The 16465-nt window shown below is 34.9% G+C and overlaps 1 protein-coding gene across 1 annotated transcript; it reads left to right on the plus strand.

Moving 5' to 3' along the window:
* Positions 1 to 4296: 4296 nt before the first annotated feature.
* LOC106130329 (centrosomal protein 20) lies at positions 4297 to 7297 on the plus strand. The gene is made up of 2 exons (XM_013329148.2): positions 4297 to 4392; positions 6962 to 7297. Exons 1-2 carry the CDS (start codon positions 4297 to 4299, stop codon positions 7295 to 7297), a joined length of 432 nt encoding a protein of 143 aa, XP_013184602.2.
* Positions 7298 to 16465: the final 9168 nt, after the last annotated feature.

Genomic DNA, 16465 nt, shown 5'->3' on the forward strand with positions numbered 1-16465 from the left:
CCCACCCGGCGGTCAAAGGAAAACTGCGCTTTCACGTTCGACGTACCAAGTTTAAATCGTTCGGAAAACCTCGGGAAAGCTCGCTGCAGCGAATGTGGTACATATTTGTATTTGGAATTCATGCGTTCGCCCTTTGGCGAATTCCAATAGTTATCCTGCTTCGAAATTCAAAATATTCTTATGTTTTGTTACCCGTAATTGTTTAGCTTGTTAGGCCCAACATGTTTTGATAATAAATTGGCTTCATTGGAACAGAAAATAGGAAAACGGAGTCTTAGTAAAAGTCTTTTCTTTCTTTCTCATGTCAAAAAGAAACACAAATTTATAAGCCTATCCCTTAGCGCCATTATTAATTTAATTTATTTATGTACTAATTTATGAACACAGAAAATATCGAGAATGATGATGAAACACAAAAAACCAAATTACATAGGTTCTGCTTCTTTCAAAACAAATCTCTTCCAGTGTCGGAAACCACTCGGCGCTCCCTATTTCAGAAGCTATTCCCTTAATTGACTTTTACAATTTATCCCAATGCAGCTTAAGCTCGAGAACGATGGTCCGTGTCCGCGAACCATTAGTTACGAGCTGTACTATTACTTTGCTCCAGAGCTTCGGAAGGCTTCTTATGTATTAAGCACAGATTATCAAAACTGTTAAACTTTTTTTTTTTAAATAGTCTTTCTATTTCCAAATTATCTTGTATCTAATATTACATGTTCACGTTCGTTTTTTTTTTATGTAGACGTCTACAAGTTACATGCGCACACACACATACATATGATCACGTCTATATCCCTTGCGGCGTAGACAGAGCCAGCAGTTTTGAAAGACTGATGACTGAAACGTGGCCTATGTTCAGCTCATATTCGGCTTGATGATAGAATTGAGATTCAAATAGTGACAGGTTGCTAGGCCATCGCCTAAAAGAAGAATCCCAAATTTAGAAATCTATCTCTTAGTGGCCTTTAACAACATCCGTGGAAAAGAGATGGAGTAGTCCTATACTATTTATATTGGTACCGGGAACCACACGGCACATATCCCGTTTTTATACCTTACGAGGCAGATAAGGGCAATAGTCTCGAAAAGACTATAAGACCACATTCATGTGTCATTAAGATTCAGATAGTGATACATCGCTAGCCCGCCGCCTAAAACGTTATAAGCCTTCTCCTTTAATTGACTTTTACGATTTATCCCGATGCAGCTTTCACTATCACTGTCTCTCCAGAGCCACGGAAGGCTTGGTGTAACTTTATTAATTACTAACGTGGTTGTGAGTATTTATGAACCACATAATATTAAAGCTGTAAAACCTACCTAGTTTATTTATTTTGTGTACATACCCTTATATTATTACCTTATTATTTACCCTATGAAATATAATACATTTTTCAAATAACTTTAAAAATGGTTACGCTTACTTTACATTTCATGTATCCTGTCACACTACGAGTAAAAACTGGGGGCTAGTGGTCCACAACCAAGAATTTGTCTGCATATCACGTCTATATCTCTTACGGGGTAGACAGAGCCAACAGTTTTGTAGACTCATAGGCCACGTTCAGCTGTTTAGAATTCTGATTCAAATAGTGACAGGTTGCACAGCCGTCGCCTATAAAAAAGAATCCCAAGTATATAAATAATTAAGTCTATCTCGTAGTCCCCTTTTACAGGATCCATAGGAAAGAAATTGAATGGTCTTAATCGTTTTTCTATCGGTGCCGGGAACCACACGGCACTCACAAGTTTTTCTATGTTTTACTTAGAATTGGTCGCGAAGGTGGTTGGGTCCAAAAGGTTAACATTCTGAGAACCACACGACACTAACACTAATCCGCTGATGCCCAGTTGATTAGCAGTATTTTGTTTCTACTTGACCAGAAACCACTGCTTTAAAAACGTATTACATTATATATTTCTTATTATTTTCAAATAAATTATTCCTCAAGCAAACGCTATTAACTCAATCTCATTATCTCAAAGTAAACTTTTCTTTCATATTCATTAGTTCGGAAGAACAATGCTAGCAGTCACTTGAAATAATTTGCGATAAAATTGCTAGCTTTTGTCTTAAAGCGGAGGTCAAACGATGTTTTATGTTTGAATAGACGCTGGAAAGGAGCGCAAATATATGTTTTGCAATTTTTTTGGATATTATTTTGCAAACTAGTTTAAAAAATGATTTTTAATAATATTTTTTTTTATATATTAAATATTCTAAAGAAGAACAGCTGAACGTGGCCTTTCAGTCTTTTCAAGACTGTTTTGTCTGACTGTAAGGTATAATATGGGAAATATAGCTTAGATTTGATGACTATATACTTTATCTAATATTATTAAGGTTCCTGCAAAGATGCAGTCACACTCCACTCCATAAACGAAGTCTCCGGCAGGCTCTGGACTCTGGCTCCTATCCAGAGAGGTGAAGAAGCAATTAGGTATGACGCAAGGAAAAAAAATATACACACTAACTTTTCGTAACGACATTAGCGCCATTTACCATCTTTCCCCATCATGGAGGTAATTTCTTTGTGCTCTCTAGTCAAAAACTATATAAAATTTGAACTTTCAATTTTAAGCAATTTCAGCCTATAAATAAATCACTCACCTTTTTTCAGAAAAACAAAACAAAGGCCTTTCCAATACCAGAATCTATAGATAACAGGAAAAAACGACAACCATTTAAAAAAAAAATGCGATTGAGTCATTTAAACACTCTGGCATCGCTAACGCAATCTTTGACAAGACAAGATAAATGACCGTTTTAAGAAGCGAAAAAATAAATAAACGAACCTCAAGGCGAGACGTATTTCCAATACAATTTAAAGTACCTAAGTCTTCGAAGCAACAAGATTAGGCTGTACCTTTGTATTGTATAGCGATTTATTACTTCAAATCGGCACCGTTTAGGGAGCGATTCGATTTTGAATTATTGCCAGTAACAGTGGAACCGTTTGGAAATCGACCACGGCACGCAATATTGTTGACGTAGAGTTTAATAATATTAGACAAACAGACATTGCCATAATCGTGTGGTTTTTGATAGAGTAGAATTCGAACGAAAGACAAACGTATTTGGAATTGATAAAACAACTACATAATTTTGATGACAGATACTCGTATCATCAAAATTATGCTAGTTTTTTTTAGATGAAATCAAAATTATTTACTATTTTTATGTATGTTCATTATAATTATTTTATTTTGTATTCTGGGTAGGTATAAATATATTTATTTAGTTTGACCCCCATAAAGTTCTCTGTCAGACCCAATAGTTGACTGGTAGATAATGCTTCTAGCATTAACTGCTTCTAGCATTAGTATTTTGCATGGTAAAGTTTAAATAAAATTATCTAGTAATAGTAATAGTAATTATTAAAAAGTAAAATCTTATAATTTTGGTGAATTTTAGTGACAATCGGCTAAAGAATAATCAAAAAAAATTTCAAGCACTAGTTTCAATCTAAAAGTGAGTATTGCCTTTTAAACATATATTTCATTTACGTTGTCATTAAATATTCTTTGTGATTTTTTAACACTACCTCTGCATATTGTCAGTTAAGTATAGATCAAAGAAAGACAGTAAAAGCATTTTAAGTAACATCTTTACCATGATTTTCTATACATTTTGCGAGTAAAAAAGACATTTTGATAACATATTTTAAGGTATTATAGATCGTTTATTGTATGCTTTTAGTAAAATTAGATTTTGACTCACTAGAGAATTGAAAAAAGCTTCATTAAAAATGTTTACAAGCCTATTGCTTAGTCTCCTTTTGCGATATCTTTGGGAAAGAGATGGAGTGGTCGTATTCTTTTTTCTTTTGGTGCCGGAAACCACACGGCACTCATTGTTATCACAATACCTATAGCTAAAGTAGTTAATTGTATGGATAAGTATTTTGATTCTTAAAAAAGCATTGTGTAAAAAGTTACTGTAATATTATCATGTGTGGGAATTAAATATATTTTACCTGAAAAATAAAAAAAATTAAGACATTTCAATAATGTTTTCGTGTTTCGCTACATTTCTTTTGCATTCGAGTATACTCGCAAAAGTAAATAAAGTATGCAATTGCTATGATGCAAGTAGAAAGATATAGTCTCTGCCTACTCGTGGGGGATGTATGTATACTACCTATTTGGTGTTCATGTCAATCAAGAATTTTGTCAAAATCTGTCATAGATGTCAACTTTCAATTTGCAATCAACAAACTTAGAAATCAACGCTAAATCGACCATTGCTTTAGAAAATCATTAACAAAATAAACGTCAAAATAAATTTACACCATGAGCGAGAACAAATTAACTTCTGAAAGAGAGTTGATAGAAGGTATAAAGGAACTTTTGAAGAAAAACGGCCATTTGAGCAAATTACAGGCGGAGGTAATTATAATTCGAAATTTCTTTTTGATTGTTTTGTAAAACAAAGTTTTGATATGGCGAGTGACCGTTTCTTATCCTGTTGTCGTTTTCTGGAAGAAACGAAGTGAACTTTTGGTTCAATTTAGGAGTAAGGGCCATCCCTCAATGACAACGATCATACTAGATTCAGAAGGGTTTTACTACGAAGCGACTCATGTCTGATATCCGCAACCTTTGCAGGAGAACTTACCTTGGGGAACTTACCTCCAAAACTTACGTTTTACCTACTGCCTTATTGTATCTTGCTTACTTATCCAAATGCTCGAATGTAAGTAACTCCGAAAAGAGTCATTGGTAGAGATTGTCTAAGCTGAAGTGACGCGCCCCACCTTCGTATTTACGCACACAAGCAAATATCAAATATGGACGCAATACACCTAAACATCAATCGTTCATTTGCCGGTTAGGCTCAAACGTAGGAGCACGCATCGTTCGATCTCAAAAGTACCGTCAGCATGTCGACAAAAAAACATCTTCGAAGCCAGGTAAATAAAATATAAAAAAACTTATTTGATTTTTAACATGTAAAGTTACGTCAGACTTTTTTATTTATTTTACCAAATTATATGAGACTGAATGTTTTTTTTTGCTATATACTGAATTGAAAAATAAATGCTATTGATTTTTTTACAGGCAAAAGAAATTATTGCTAAAGTATACCACCGAATGAAATTTGAAGCGGAAAATGGAGTGGAAAAACTTACTGATGCTAGGTGGCGAACTGCCCAAGCCGTTGGTGTTAGTGAATCCACGATTACGCGAATTTTAAAAGAAGAAAAACAAGCTGGAACATCAAAGGATGTATCGCCGAAAATTTTTAAATCTCCCTCAAAACCAAAAAGAGCGCGTCCTAAGTCAAAGCTTGATGATTTTGATATAGGTGTGCTTCGAAGAACAATAGCTTCATTCCATACAGAATTTAATGAAGTACCAACATTAAGAAAGCTTAAACAGATATTAATAGAAAGAATTGGCTTTACTGGGTGTATAGAAACACTGCGCACTATTTTGAAGGAATCAGGCTACGAGTGGTCAAAAATAGATGACAACCGTAAAGCTCTAGTCGACATACAAATGCTGCGGTTCCAATATTTAAGGCGATTAAAAAATTACCGTGATGATGGCCGATATGTCGTTTTCACGGATGAAAGTTACGTTCACACAACACATGTTCAGAACATGTGCTGGAAACTAGCGAAAGGAGTGTCACCAGTACAAAAAAAAATATCTAAAGGTTTGCGGGTCATTATTGTCCACGCTGGTGGGTGTGAAGGATTTGTCCCAAATGCTAGCTTAGTGTATAAAGCAAGTTCAACAAGTGGAGATTATCACGACAACATGAACCTGAATAATTATAAAAAGTGGCTTAGCACACAATTGCTGCCCAATCTCCCAGAAAACTCTGTGATCGTTGTGGATAACGCTTCTTACAACAATGCTTTACTAGAAAAAGCACCTAACTCGAACTCAAACAAGAATGAAATGCAAACATGGCTTGCCGAAAAAAATATTCCGTTTGACGAAACGATGAAAAAAATACAACTTTACGATTTAATTTTGAAAAACAAAGATAAATTCAAAAGATTTGTTATCGATGAACTAGTTGAATCGAAAGGGTTTGAAATTCTACGATTACCTCCTTACCACCCGGAACTTAATCCCATAGAAAAAATATGGGGGATATAAAAAACTACGTCGCTAGTAAAAATGTTGCTCAAAATTTAACATCCATTATGGCACTAATAAATAAACGACTTGAAATGATTGATCGTACAATGTGGGCAAACACGTGTCGGCATGTTGAAGACACAGAAAAACAATATTCGCAATACTTTGATATGGATAATGAATTTATTATTAATGTTAATGACTCTGATTCAGACGAAAGCGACTCTGTTGAGATGAGTGAATAGTGATACTTTTAGAACCATAAACATATATTTTAACTTCTATCATAACTGTAATTATATATAATTGTAAAGTAAATAAATAATTCACAAATTATTATTTTAATATGCCTGTACTGAAACCTATGAAAATAAAACATTACATTAAAATACGTAAACAAATTATTTCGCTTAAGTTTTAGAATTTCTTTGTAGACCGTACTTGCTAAGAACCGTTTTTCTCAAATTTGTTGAATTTTGTTGCCCAACTAGTTTAGTTGAACTTAAACGTTCGAGAGGAGAGGACGTTTTGTTTCATACAATATGACGGCGCTGCTCCATAGAGCGAGCGTGGTCGGATTTATCGCCCGACAAGTCGACCGTATTGTTCACGTGCAGATCGTAGTTCACTGAACAATCGACGCTACCACACAGATGAAGTGTCGTCATTAATATTTGCACTCACACATCTAAATAAACTAATTAAGTAGTGGGGCGCGTCACTTCAGCTTAGACAATCTCTACTCAAACGTGACAAAATTTTAACATGTTTTTAGTCAGGGACCTTAACTGTTCAGCCACTAACACTCTATGATAAGAGTTAATACTTTCCTTTGACCCGACTAAAATTTCCTAACTTTCAGATGCGGGCGAAAGTAACACAAGCGTTACAAGAAAGACAACTACCCAAAGGCTCTGTCCCACCCGCACCTTCAGGAGAAGTGTTGCTAGTGAATGAGCTCATTAGAGAGTACTTAGAGTGGAATGGATACTTATATACAGCTACTGTGATGACTTCGGAGGCTGTTTTGCCAAAAGAGAAGAAGTCGCGGGCGAATCTGTGCCTTGAAGTTGGCGTAAGAGACGACGAAAGGTCTTCAGCTTTACCTCTATTGGCCAACATCGTGGCAGCTTACACTGAACGTATCAAACGCAAAATTAATAAGAGTAAGAAGGAAACAGTTCAGCAGATTTGTTGAATTCGTCATTTTAGATGAAGATATATTTGTTTGTGTTTTAATTTGGTCACAGTAATTGGATCAAGGCATTTAGGAACATAATGTTGAACTTATGCTTAAAATGAAATTGATAGTCGTACAGATACAAAAATAAATTATTATTACTATTATTTTGAAATTTTATTTATTAATTTAAACTTCGTAGCACAATTGGCGGACTTAATGCTAGAAGCATTATCTACTAGTCAACCATTGGGTCTGACAGAGAACTTTATGAGGGAATTTCTTCTAATTTTCTTAGCTTTATTCCAATTTTTATTCCAATCGCGTCTTCCGTTATTAGAAGAGATAGAGAATAGAGAAATCGTAGCAAATGGAAAGATCTAGTCTCTCCGGGATAGAGACGGATATTAGAAAAAATACAGTTAGGTTAATTAGAGAATAATAATTAATTACTGAAAACTATATTAACTAACGCTAAAAGTTAACAAACTCCAACTTTGGTCTAGAGGTTCGACTGGCAGAGAATGCCCCATCGCCTTTAGTCCACCTATTGTACATTATTTTTGGAGCAAAAAAGTTTAAATCAATAAATAAACTATGTTCTATTTTGTTGTACATACATACATAAAATCACGCCGCTTTCCCGGAGGGGTAGGCAGAGACTACCTCTTTCCACTTGCCACGATCTCTGCATACTTCCATCGCTTCATCCACATTCATAACTCTCTTCATGCAAGCTCGGCGGTTTCGGGTACTTTTGACCTGACCCTTTACCAGGACGTCCTTAATTTGATCAAGATACGTTCGTCTAGGTCTTCCCTTGTTTGTTGTAAGTGTGTAAATTTCTGTGCAATAAAGATGTTACAAACAAACAAACAAACACTACATTTTACAAACAGAACGCTACATTTTAATGCTTTAAGAAGGATAACTGTCACAGTAAACTTAGTTGTTATAAACTTGTTCCCTAGAAGTATCGCTTCAAAACTAGCATACGGCGGCGTGTTGAATTATGTACTCTACTTTGACTCTTAACAAAAATAACTTCTGCCAACCCCAACTTTTGTAATATTTTTGAACAAACGGAATGACGGAACACAATGACGATGTTATGGAAAATATTACTGTATATTTCATGCGGTTTATAACTTGGGATTCCCTCTGTTTTGTAGAGTTTTGAAACTCCGAATTTCGTTTGAAATAACATACTGAATAGAACTACATTTCTAGCAGAAAACTAGTTTAGTATAATTAACGTTTGGACTAATCAATCTTAATGTTATGAAATTAAAAGGCATACTACTAAGATAGCAGAACTAAATTTAGTAACATTACCTTTGGCATATAATAATTAGAACATAACTAATTATATTGACGCAATACATTTTAAACATAAATAACAATAATTTTATATCAGACATTGTAAAAGAAATAAATTACGTCGTCAAAAAATAAAGGTTTAAACTACAACTCAACCTTTAGAGTTTCCGGTGCAAAAGTGCCCAGAACACTTGCCTTCTTACCACGCTGGATAGCCATTCTTTGCACCAAACACGAGATAGAGAGGGAGTCCCCAATCTTTTTAAGTAATTTAAAGATTTTCAACGACCTTGGTTAAGCACCTAGAGATTTTATTTTACTGAACCTGTCATGACAGTTTTTTAAGACTACTGGGTCTGTCTTCCCCGCAAGGGATACAGGCATGATTATATGGATGGTCAAAAGCAAAATATAAAAATCTGCGGATGTAGAACATTCTTACTTTGTATCTTATGCAGATTGGAATCCTCACTGAATGGGTCTTTTTAACATGTAGATCCCGAACCACAGAGGAATCTGAACAAACTTAACGTCCCTATATTCAAAAAGCCATTAGTTTAATCAGGGAACGTTCCTTTGAGTTTATGGAGCTTAAGAATCTTGGAGAGAAATTTCACTAATAGAAAAATTGTAAACCAAACAATTTAGAATGATATCAGAATATTTTAGAAAATATACATGTTAGCGACACATTAAATTTAACATAGCGCACACTCATTAAACATTGTCATATTGTAGCACACTCATTAAGTATTTATTGTATTGTATAGAACAAAAGAAGCGAGATCAAACAATACCCCCACTACGACGGTCAATTGCATTAGATAGTATACTAGGAAGCGAATGAGCACTTTAGAGGCATATTTTAGATATTGTTATTATTATTTATGAAACCTTATTGATAAACGATAACGCAGACCGTCATAGATAAGTGATAACGCTATTTTTATAAAAGTCAAGGACACGAGGTCAATAATTGGATTATGTTTTTTGATGTCAACAAATGTAAGTAAATTTCTCGAAAAGTATATTGTTTATAGAAACGAAAGTATTGTAATAAGAAAGTATGATATATGTATTTTTGTATAATTTAGAATTTATTAGAGTCTTATATTGTATATTCGAGAAATATTTAAAAGTTGACAGGAAATTTTGATGAAAGCATAGGTTGAAGACAAACTTTTGTTAAAATCTCTTTGAGAAAGAAATTGTGATATTTGTAAATTATTTTATATGATGAGAATTTTTTGTAAGTTTATTTGGAAAATGGAAATTATTATGTTTATATCATGTAAAATTGAGAAAAGTTAATAAATATCGCCTAAGCGAAGCTATGCACAACACCAGAAATCGTCACGAAATTTGAGGTTCGCGTTAAGGTATTACTCCGACTTACAATAGTAAAATCGGCGGCAGAGGGCGTCGTAGTGCAATTGTTCCAGTTTAAAGTGAAAAATCAAGAAAAAGAAGACCTCAAGAAAGAAAAAGTCCTCAAGAAGAAAAAGTCTTCAAGAAAGAAAAAGTCTTCAAGAAATTAAGTCGGAATAATACCTCTTAGTGTAATAGTTTAATAGTGTTAGGAAATTAGTATAAGGTGTTGTGCGTGGTTAGTGGACGGACAAATTGTGTGTATTGTTTTCGTTTTTTAATTCTTCAATTAGTTTAGTGGTTTCTAATAAGACTTGAACATAGTGAGTAGGTATTCCAATTAGTGATAGTGCTATTGGATTTCAGTGACTGAACCTTTAAACCGTGAGTAATTCAGACTTTATTAAGTGACATAGACTTTAGTTAGAGAGAGAGAGACTCAATATTTAGTGATCATATAGTGAATAGACACTCAGTGAGTAAGGTCAATGACCCCACGTATAGTAGTTTTATTAACAATCAAGTGAAATTAGACATAGGCTTTTGGAAGAGGTTGATGACCCCATTTCTACACAACCTACCATCCGAGGATTCTTTGTTGGCCTCACTGCCGCGTCCGCAGCCGTTGACGTCATATACCAGCGGGGGGGGGCGGACTTCTACTGGAGCGGAATTCGGGACTCCCTATAAGTGAAGGGGAGGCTAGGGGAGGCAGGTACCTAGTCAGGGTTATACTGTCACCTCGACCCGCAACAATACATACATACATACATAAAATCACGCCTCTTTCCCGGAGGGGTAGGCAGAGACTACCTCTTGCCACTTGCCACGATCTCTACATACTTCCACATTCATAACATGAATTAAGAACACTCCACTTAACTCCACCGACAAGAGTTTGCTCTTAAATTTAAAAAGAACAGATTAAAATAAAAAGCTGTAGAAACAAACAATTTTCTTGATTATATTATATAAGATGCCACATAGTTTCGGGTTTTTAGGAGTAAGAAGAAAAAAAAAAACAAGAAAAAACACTTTCAATAATTTTCGTATCACAATATGATAAAAAATACGGATTACCTTACGTATTTTCTCATTCTGTGATTGATGATATGTTTTATAAGAAAGATGTTTTATAAGAAAGAAACATTTATATTGCCATTGAAAGCAAGCATTTCTGGATTTAAAGATTTGGATTGAACTTTTATCATTCAGGATATGATGGATAATAAACAAGTTTCCTTTTATTCGTATTGCTTATGGTATATTAAATGTTTTTATTTCTATTGAAGTAAGTTCGTAAAAGATGATTGTTTTAATATTACATAACAACACAGTTTTTAACTACTTGTTTGTACACACAAAGCTCAAAAAAAGTGTATTCATGTATGTATGGTTATCTATAAAACATAAATACATACATATAGTCACGTCTATACCCTTGCAGGGCAGACAGAGCCAGCAATCTTGAAAGACTGATAAGCCACGTTCAGCTGTTAGTCTTTGGAATACAATTGAGATTCAAATAGTGACATGTTGCTACCCCATCGCCTAAAAAAATAAAGCCTATCCCTTAGACGCCTTTTACGAAATCCATGGGAAACAGAAGGAGTGGCCCTATTCTTTTTTGTATTAATACCGGGAACCACACGTCACAATCATAATCTAGAAAACATTTTGAATATTGCTTAACTCTTTTACTAGTAACATTGACGTCCATTTCACCGCTGACTTTACGTTGTTCGATGACGCAATATTTTGTAGCTTATACGCGACTTTGCGCCGCACAAATGGATTTGGCGAAGAGTGTGTGTTTATTTGTTTATTTGTGGAGAGCACACAAAACCACCCTTATGTAATTCGACAAATCAAACACGTTTACTGATCGATAAGTACTTACTCCTACCAACTGTGACCTGCCAAAGTAGGTCAATAAAAATTAACGAGTTTTGACGAAAGTAAATATCCCGATATAAAATGTTTACGCGTCGTCTAATGAAGCTTCAAGGTGGAATGACATCAAATTAAATTCCTTGCATAATTATTCCGTCAATAATGTTTTGATATTACTGCTGAAATGGCACAGTGTGGGTAGAATATAAATACGTACCTACGTAGAAAACTTTAAAACAAAAGCACAAAGATTTGTTCTTTATAATTTGCCAAGGGCGGGTTGGTGACAGGTGACGGGTGAACGGCCTGAAATTTTTTCAATATTTTTTATGTAAGTAATGTAATTTTATAGTAAAAATTACACTACACAAAAAATAGGATTTTTTTTTCAGGTCTATTATTTAGTTGAATCTTTAATTTTGAAAGTTTAAGATCCACTCACAAGACGGCTTGATAACTTTCCACGCAGTTTGCAAAAAAATCACACAAAGTACAGGCTAATAAACTTGGGATTCATCTTTAAGGCGATGGGCTAGCAACCTTTCACTATTTGAATCACAGTTCCAACATTAAGCGATACAGCTGAGCATGGCCCTCAATCTACAGAAGACTTAAAAGCACACACAAGCCCTGCAGCCTTTAACGCCTTTGAAAAGTAATAAGCTAATCGAATGACATACATACATGTAGACACGTTTATATCACTTGCAGAAAAGAAAGAACCATCAGCCTTGGAAACACTCAAAGGCCACCTTCAGCTGTATGGCTGATGATGGAACTTGAGGTTCAAATGGTGAACCTACAAGAAGAATTACATATATAATAAATAATAGCCTTTCCCTTAGTCGTCTTTAAGGTCTTTATCTTACGACGTATAAGAAAACTAGGAAAGTAATAGTTAATACTATAATTGTTGCATTACACTTTGATAAAACGTATACACTATACACTCGTTCACATTTCTAATTAAGAAAAAATTTTGCACTATTAAACATACATACATACATATGTTCACGTCTATATCCCTAGCGGGATAGACAGAGCCACCAGTCCTGCAAAGACTGATAGGCCACGCTCAGCTGTTTGGCTTTGTGATAGAATTGAGATTCAAATACTGACAGGTTGCTAGCCCATCGCCTAAAAGAGGAATCCCAAGTTTATAAGCCTATCCCTTAGTCGCCTTTTACGACATCCGTGGGAAAGAGATGGAGTGGTCCTATTCTTTTTTGTAATGGTGCCGGGAACCACACTATTATACCTTGACAAATGATACAATCCCGTACATAATGAAGGCACAGACGTCCAGTGATTCTAGCTAATGGTATTATAGCAGTTGTTCTGAAACTGTCATGATTCCTAATGCTTTTTGTAATTTAAAAATCTATCTTTAGCTGTTTTCTATTCAGTCTTTTGTGTTTTACTTTTGTGAATATAGAGTTTTTAATGTATAAAAAGAAATTTGCACACAAATATTTAAACGTAGCCATTAGGCTATATAACATCTCGCTGCAACTATAAGGAGCAAAGAAATTATGGAATATGTGAAAAAAACGGGGAAAATTATTTATCTTGAGGGCTTCAATGGTGCCCAAAATAACTATTCCACGCGGACGAAGTCGCTGGCACAGCTAGTCCCACATATTTACACATTGTTTATATGCGTAAAAGATACAGAAAACTTGGAAGTTTCGTCAAACCAACCAAAGTTTTACCTCAACTGGACTAGGTTTATTGTATCATGGAAACATTACTAAACATTGAATCACCCTTTCGGTCAATATACAGGGCTTAATGCGTTACATGGATCTTGTTTTAGCGCTAAAGTAGAATCATTATCCATAATGCTATCATTCATTTGTTTAGATGTTTGTAAACGTAGCTATAGAATTCAATAATTATAAGTCATATACTTAAATTTCTTACGAGTACGAGATACTTATAAGAAAAGTATTGGGAACAATAAACATACATAAACACATAAAGTCACGACTTTAAGGTATAGACAGAGTGATCAGTCTCTAAAAGACTGAGAGGCCACATTCAGCTAACAATTAGAACAAATCTTCTTCCTACTGTGTCAAAACAAATAGGTACCTCTGAATAAATAATTAACTAGTTCTATACGAACAGGGTAAGGTTTATCACACAGCGCCGTGTGGTTTCCGGCACCAATAAAAAAAAAAAGAATAGCACCACTCCACCTCGTTCCCATGGATGTCGTAAAAGGCGACTAAGGGAAAGGCTTATAAACTTAGGATTCTTCTTTTAGGGCTAGCAAGCAAATAGTGATTATTTGAATCTCAATTCTATCATCAAGCCAAACAGCTGAACGTATCCTATCAGTCTTTTGAAGACCGTTGGCTCTGCCCTACCCTGAAAGGGATATAAACGTGATTTTATATACGTATAAATAGTCACCAATGAACTTAATGAGATATTCCTGAGTTCCACATTCTTCTTATTTATGGAGGCATTTTAATAGCGGTGAAACGGGTTATGGGAATAGCTTCCATCTTTCAGGGAAATTGAATCGTCTGGCTCGCCCAAATCGGCGTGAGGCTATTCCAAATCGTTCGCTGATCGAGTGAGCCCCCTAAGAGCACTTATAATACGAACACACTGCGTGAAAGTTCGAACAATGAATTTTCATATTGCACCCATTAGTTTAGCGTTGCCGAACTATCGATAGTTTTATTATCAAAAGTTGACCTCGAAAATCATTTGCCCTATCGAGAGTATCGATTCAATCAATTAATCGCTCAATTTGGTATACTAGTATCGATGACTACTGTATTATCGATACAATCAATACTATCGATAACTTCGATCAATACTATCGATATCTTCGATCAATACTATCGATATCTTCGATCAATACTATAGATAACTTCGATCAATACAACTTCGGTTAACAGTATCGATAATATCGATTGTAGCATTACTATCGATAGCTAGTTTCAATTGTATTGATAGTCTTATCGATACTCTTGCTTTTACTTAACTATCGATAGTAGAACAACACTAGCGTTCATGTGAAACAACACAACAAAAGCAAAGTTCTGATATCATTGATGATTGTCGCAGTTTATAATTAAAAATGACATGGCAAGACGAAGTAGATTTTAATTTAGTTAACACAGCCGTTGATAACGATTTTGCCTCAACCAACAGAATGTTATTTTCACACTTTTATTGCTCATCATGTTTTTCAACAATTAAAGAGTTTTTATTGTACAAACTCTATTTAATAATATTAGTGTAAAAAATTTAAAGTCACACATACGTCGCGACTGGTCCATAAAATATATTCAAGAGACCATAGAAAGTCATATTACAGCGTCACAAAATTGAAGAGGTCAGTTTTACAAATAAGACAAAGTAAAAAAGAGGTCCACATGGTCCATTAGAAGTAATAAATAGCAGGTTTTCTTAAAAATTGCAATGAATATCCCTACTTCTTTCTCAAATCTGCAGGAACATGCAAAGGAAACTTCGGAAGCGGCAGTAAACTTAGTTTTAACTAATTTATTTGACGTCAACTAATGTTGTGAAATCAAAAGAAATGACAATTATCGAGCGATGTAGAAATGTCTCATAAAAAAGAACAATTTTTTTTTATTTCACTAATGTTGTGAAATCAAAAGTAATGACAATTATTGAGCAATGTTGAAATGTGTGTCATAAAAAATAACATTTTTTTTTTTCAAATTGTATGTATAAGCTTGACACCCAACATGTTTGCGATTCTATTCAACCGTGTGTCACATACTACGCGAAACCCGATGAACATCCCATTGTACCAATTGTATTTTCACTTATAATACCTGAAGTAATCAGTTACGGACAATAGCGCCCGTTCACCGTAGAACAGATTTTACAAGATAAATGCGATAGCTCCATTGACTGTCATTGTAGTACAATGATTCGTTCGAGTGGCCATTTCCACGACTCCTCGTGTTGGCCGTTTTATGCCGGATCGCTATTTATGGATCTAGACGATCGTATCTTGATCAAATTAAGGACGTCCTGGCAAAGGGTCAGGTCAAGAGTACCCGAAACCGCCGAGCCGCCGCTTGCATGAAGAGAGTTATGAATGTGGATGAAGCGAAAGAAGTATGCAGAGATCGTGGCATGTAGTCTCTGCCTACCCCTCCGGGAAAGAGGCGTGATTTTATGGTCGCTTTTATTTTTACTAGCCATTTTCATGACTTTATGTACAAATTATTCTTTTTCTGTGGATTAAAAAAGCTTCGCATCTTGTCTTAAGTATAATACTTAGTAGTCTTTAGTTGGATCCTAAATTTTGATAGGTAGTTTAAGATCCACTCACAAGACGGCCTGATAGTTTCCCATGCACATTGGGATTCTTCTTGTAGGTAATGGGCTAGTAACCTTTCACAATTTGAATCTCAATTCCATCGCCATACTGTTGGCTCTGTTTACCCCGCAAGAGATATAGACGTGATTATAAGTATGTATATCCCATTTACATTATGAGCAAAAATCTTCTTCTCTCTCCCTGAATAGCTCCGCTGTTCACGACAAAGCTTTGGATAAAACCTATGTATGATATTTTACATGCGAACTGCGACTTACCATTATATT

This window comes from Amyelois transitella, chromosome 9 (genome assembly GCF_032362555.1).
Source record: "Amyelois transitella isolate CPQ chromosome 9, ilAmyTran1.1, whole genome shotgun sequence".
NCBI classification, from domain to species: Eukaryota; Metazoa; Arthropoda; class Insecta; order Lepidoptera; family Pyralidae; genus Amyelois; species Amyelois transitella.

Coding starts and splice junctions, on each gene's coding strand:
- LOC106130329 (XM_013329148.2), top strand. CDS start 4,297: ATGAGCGAGAACAAATTAACTTCTGAAAGAGAGTTGATAGAAGGTATA. Junction 4,393..6,961: donor TGAGCAAATTACAGGCGGAG/GTAATTATAATT, acceptor CCTAACTTTCAG/ATGCGGGCGAAAGTAACACA.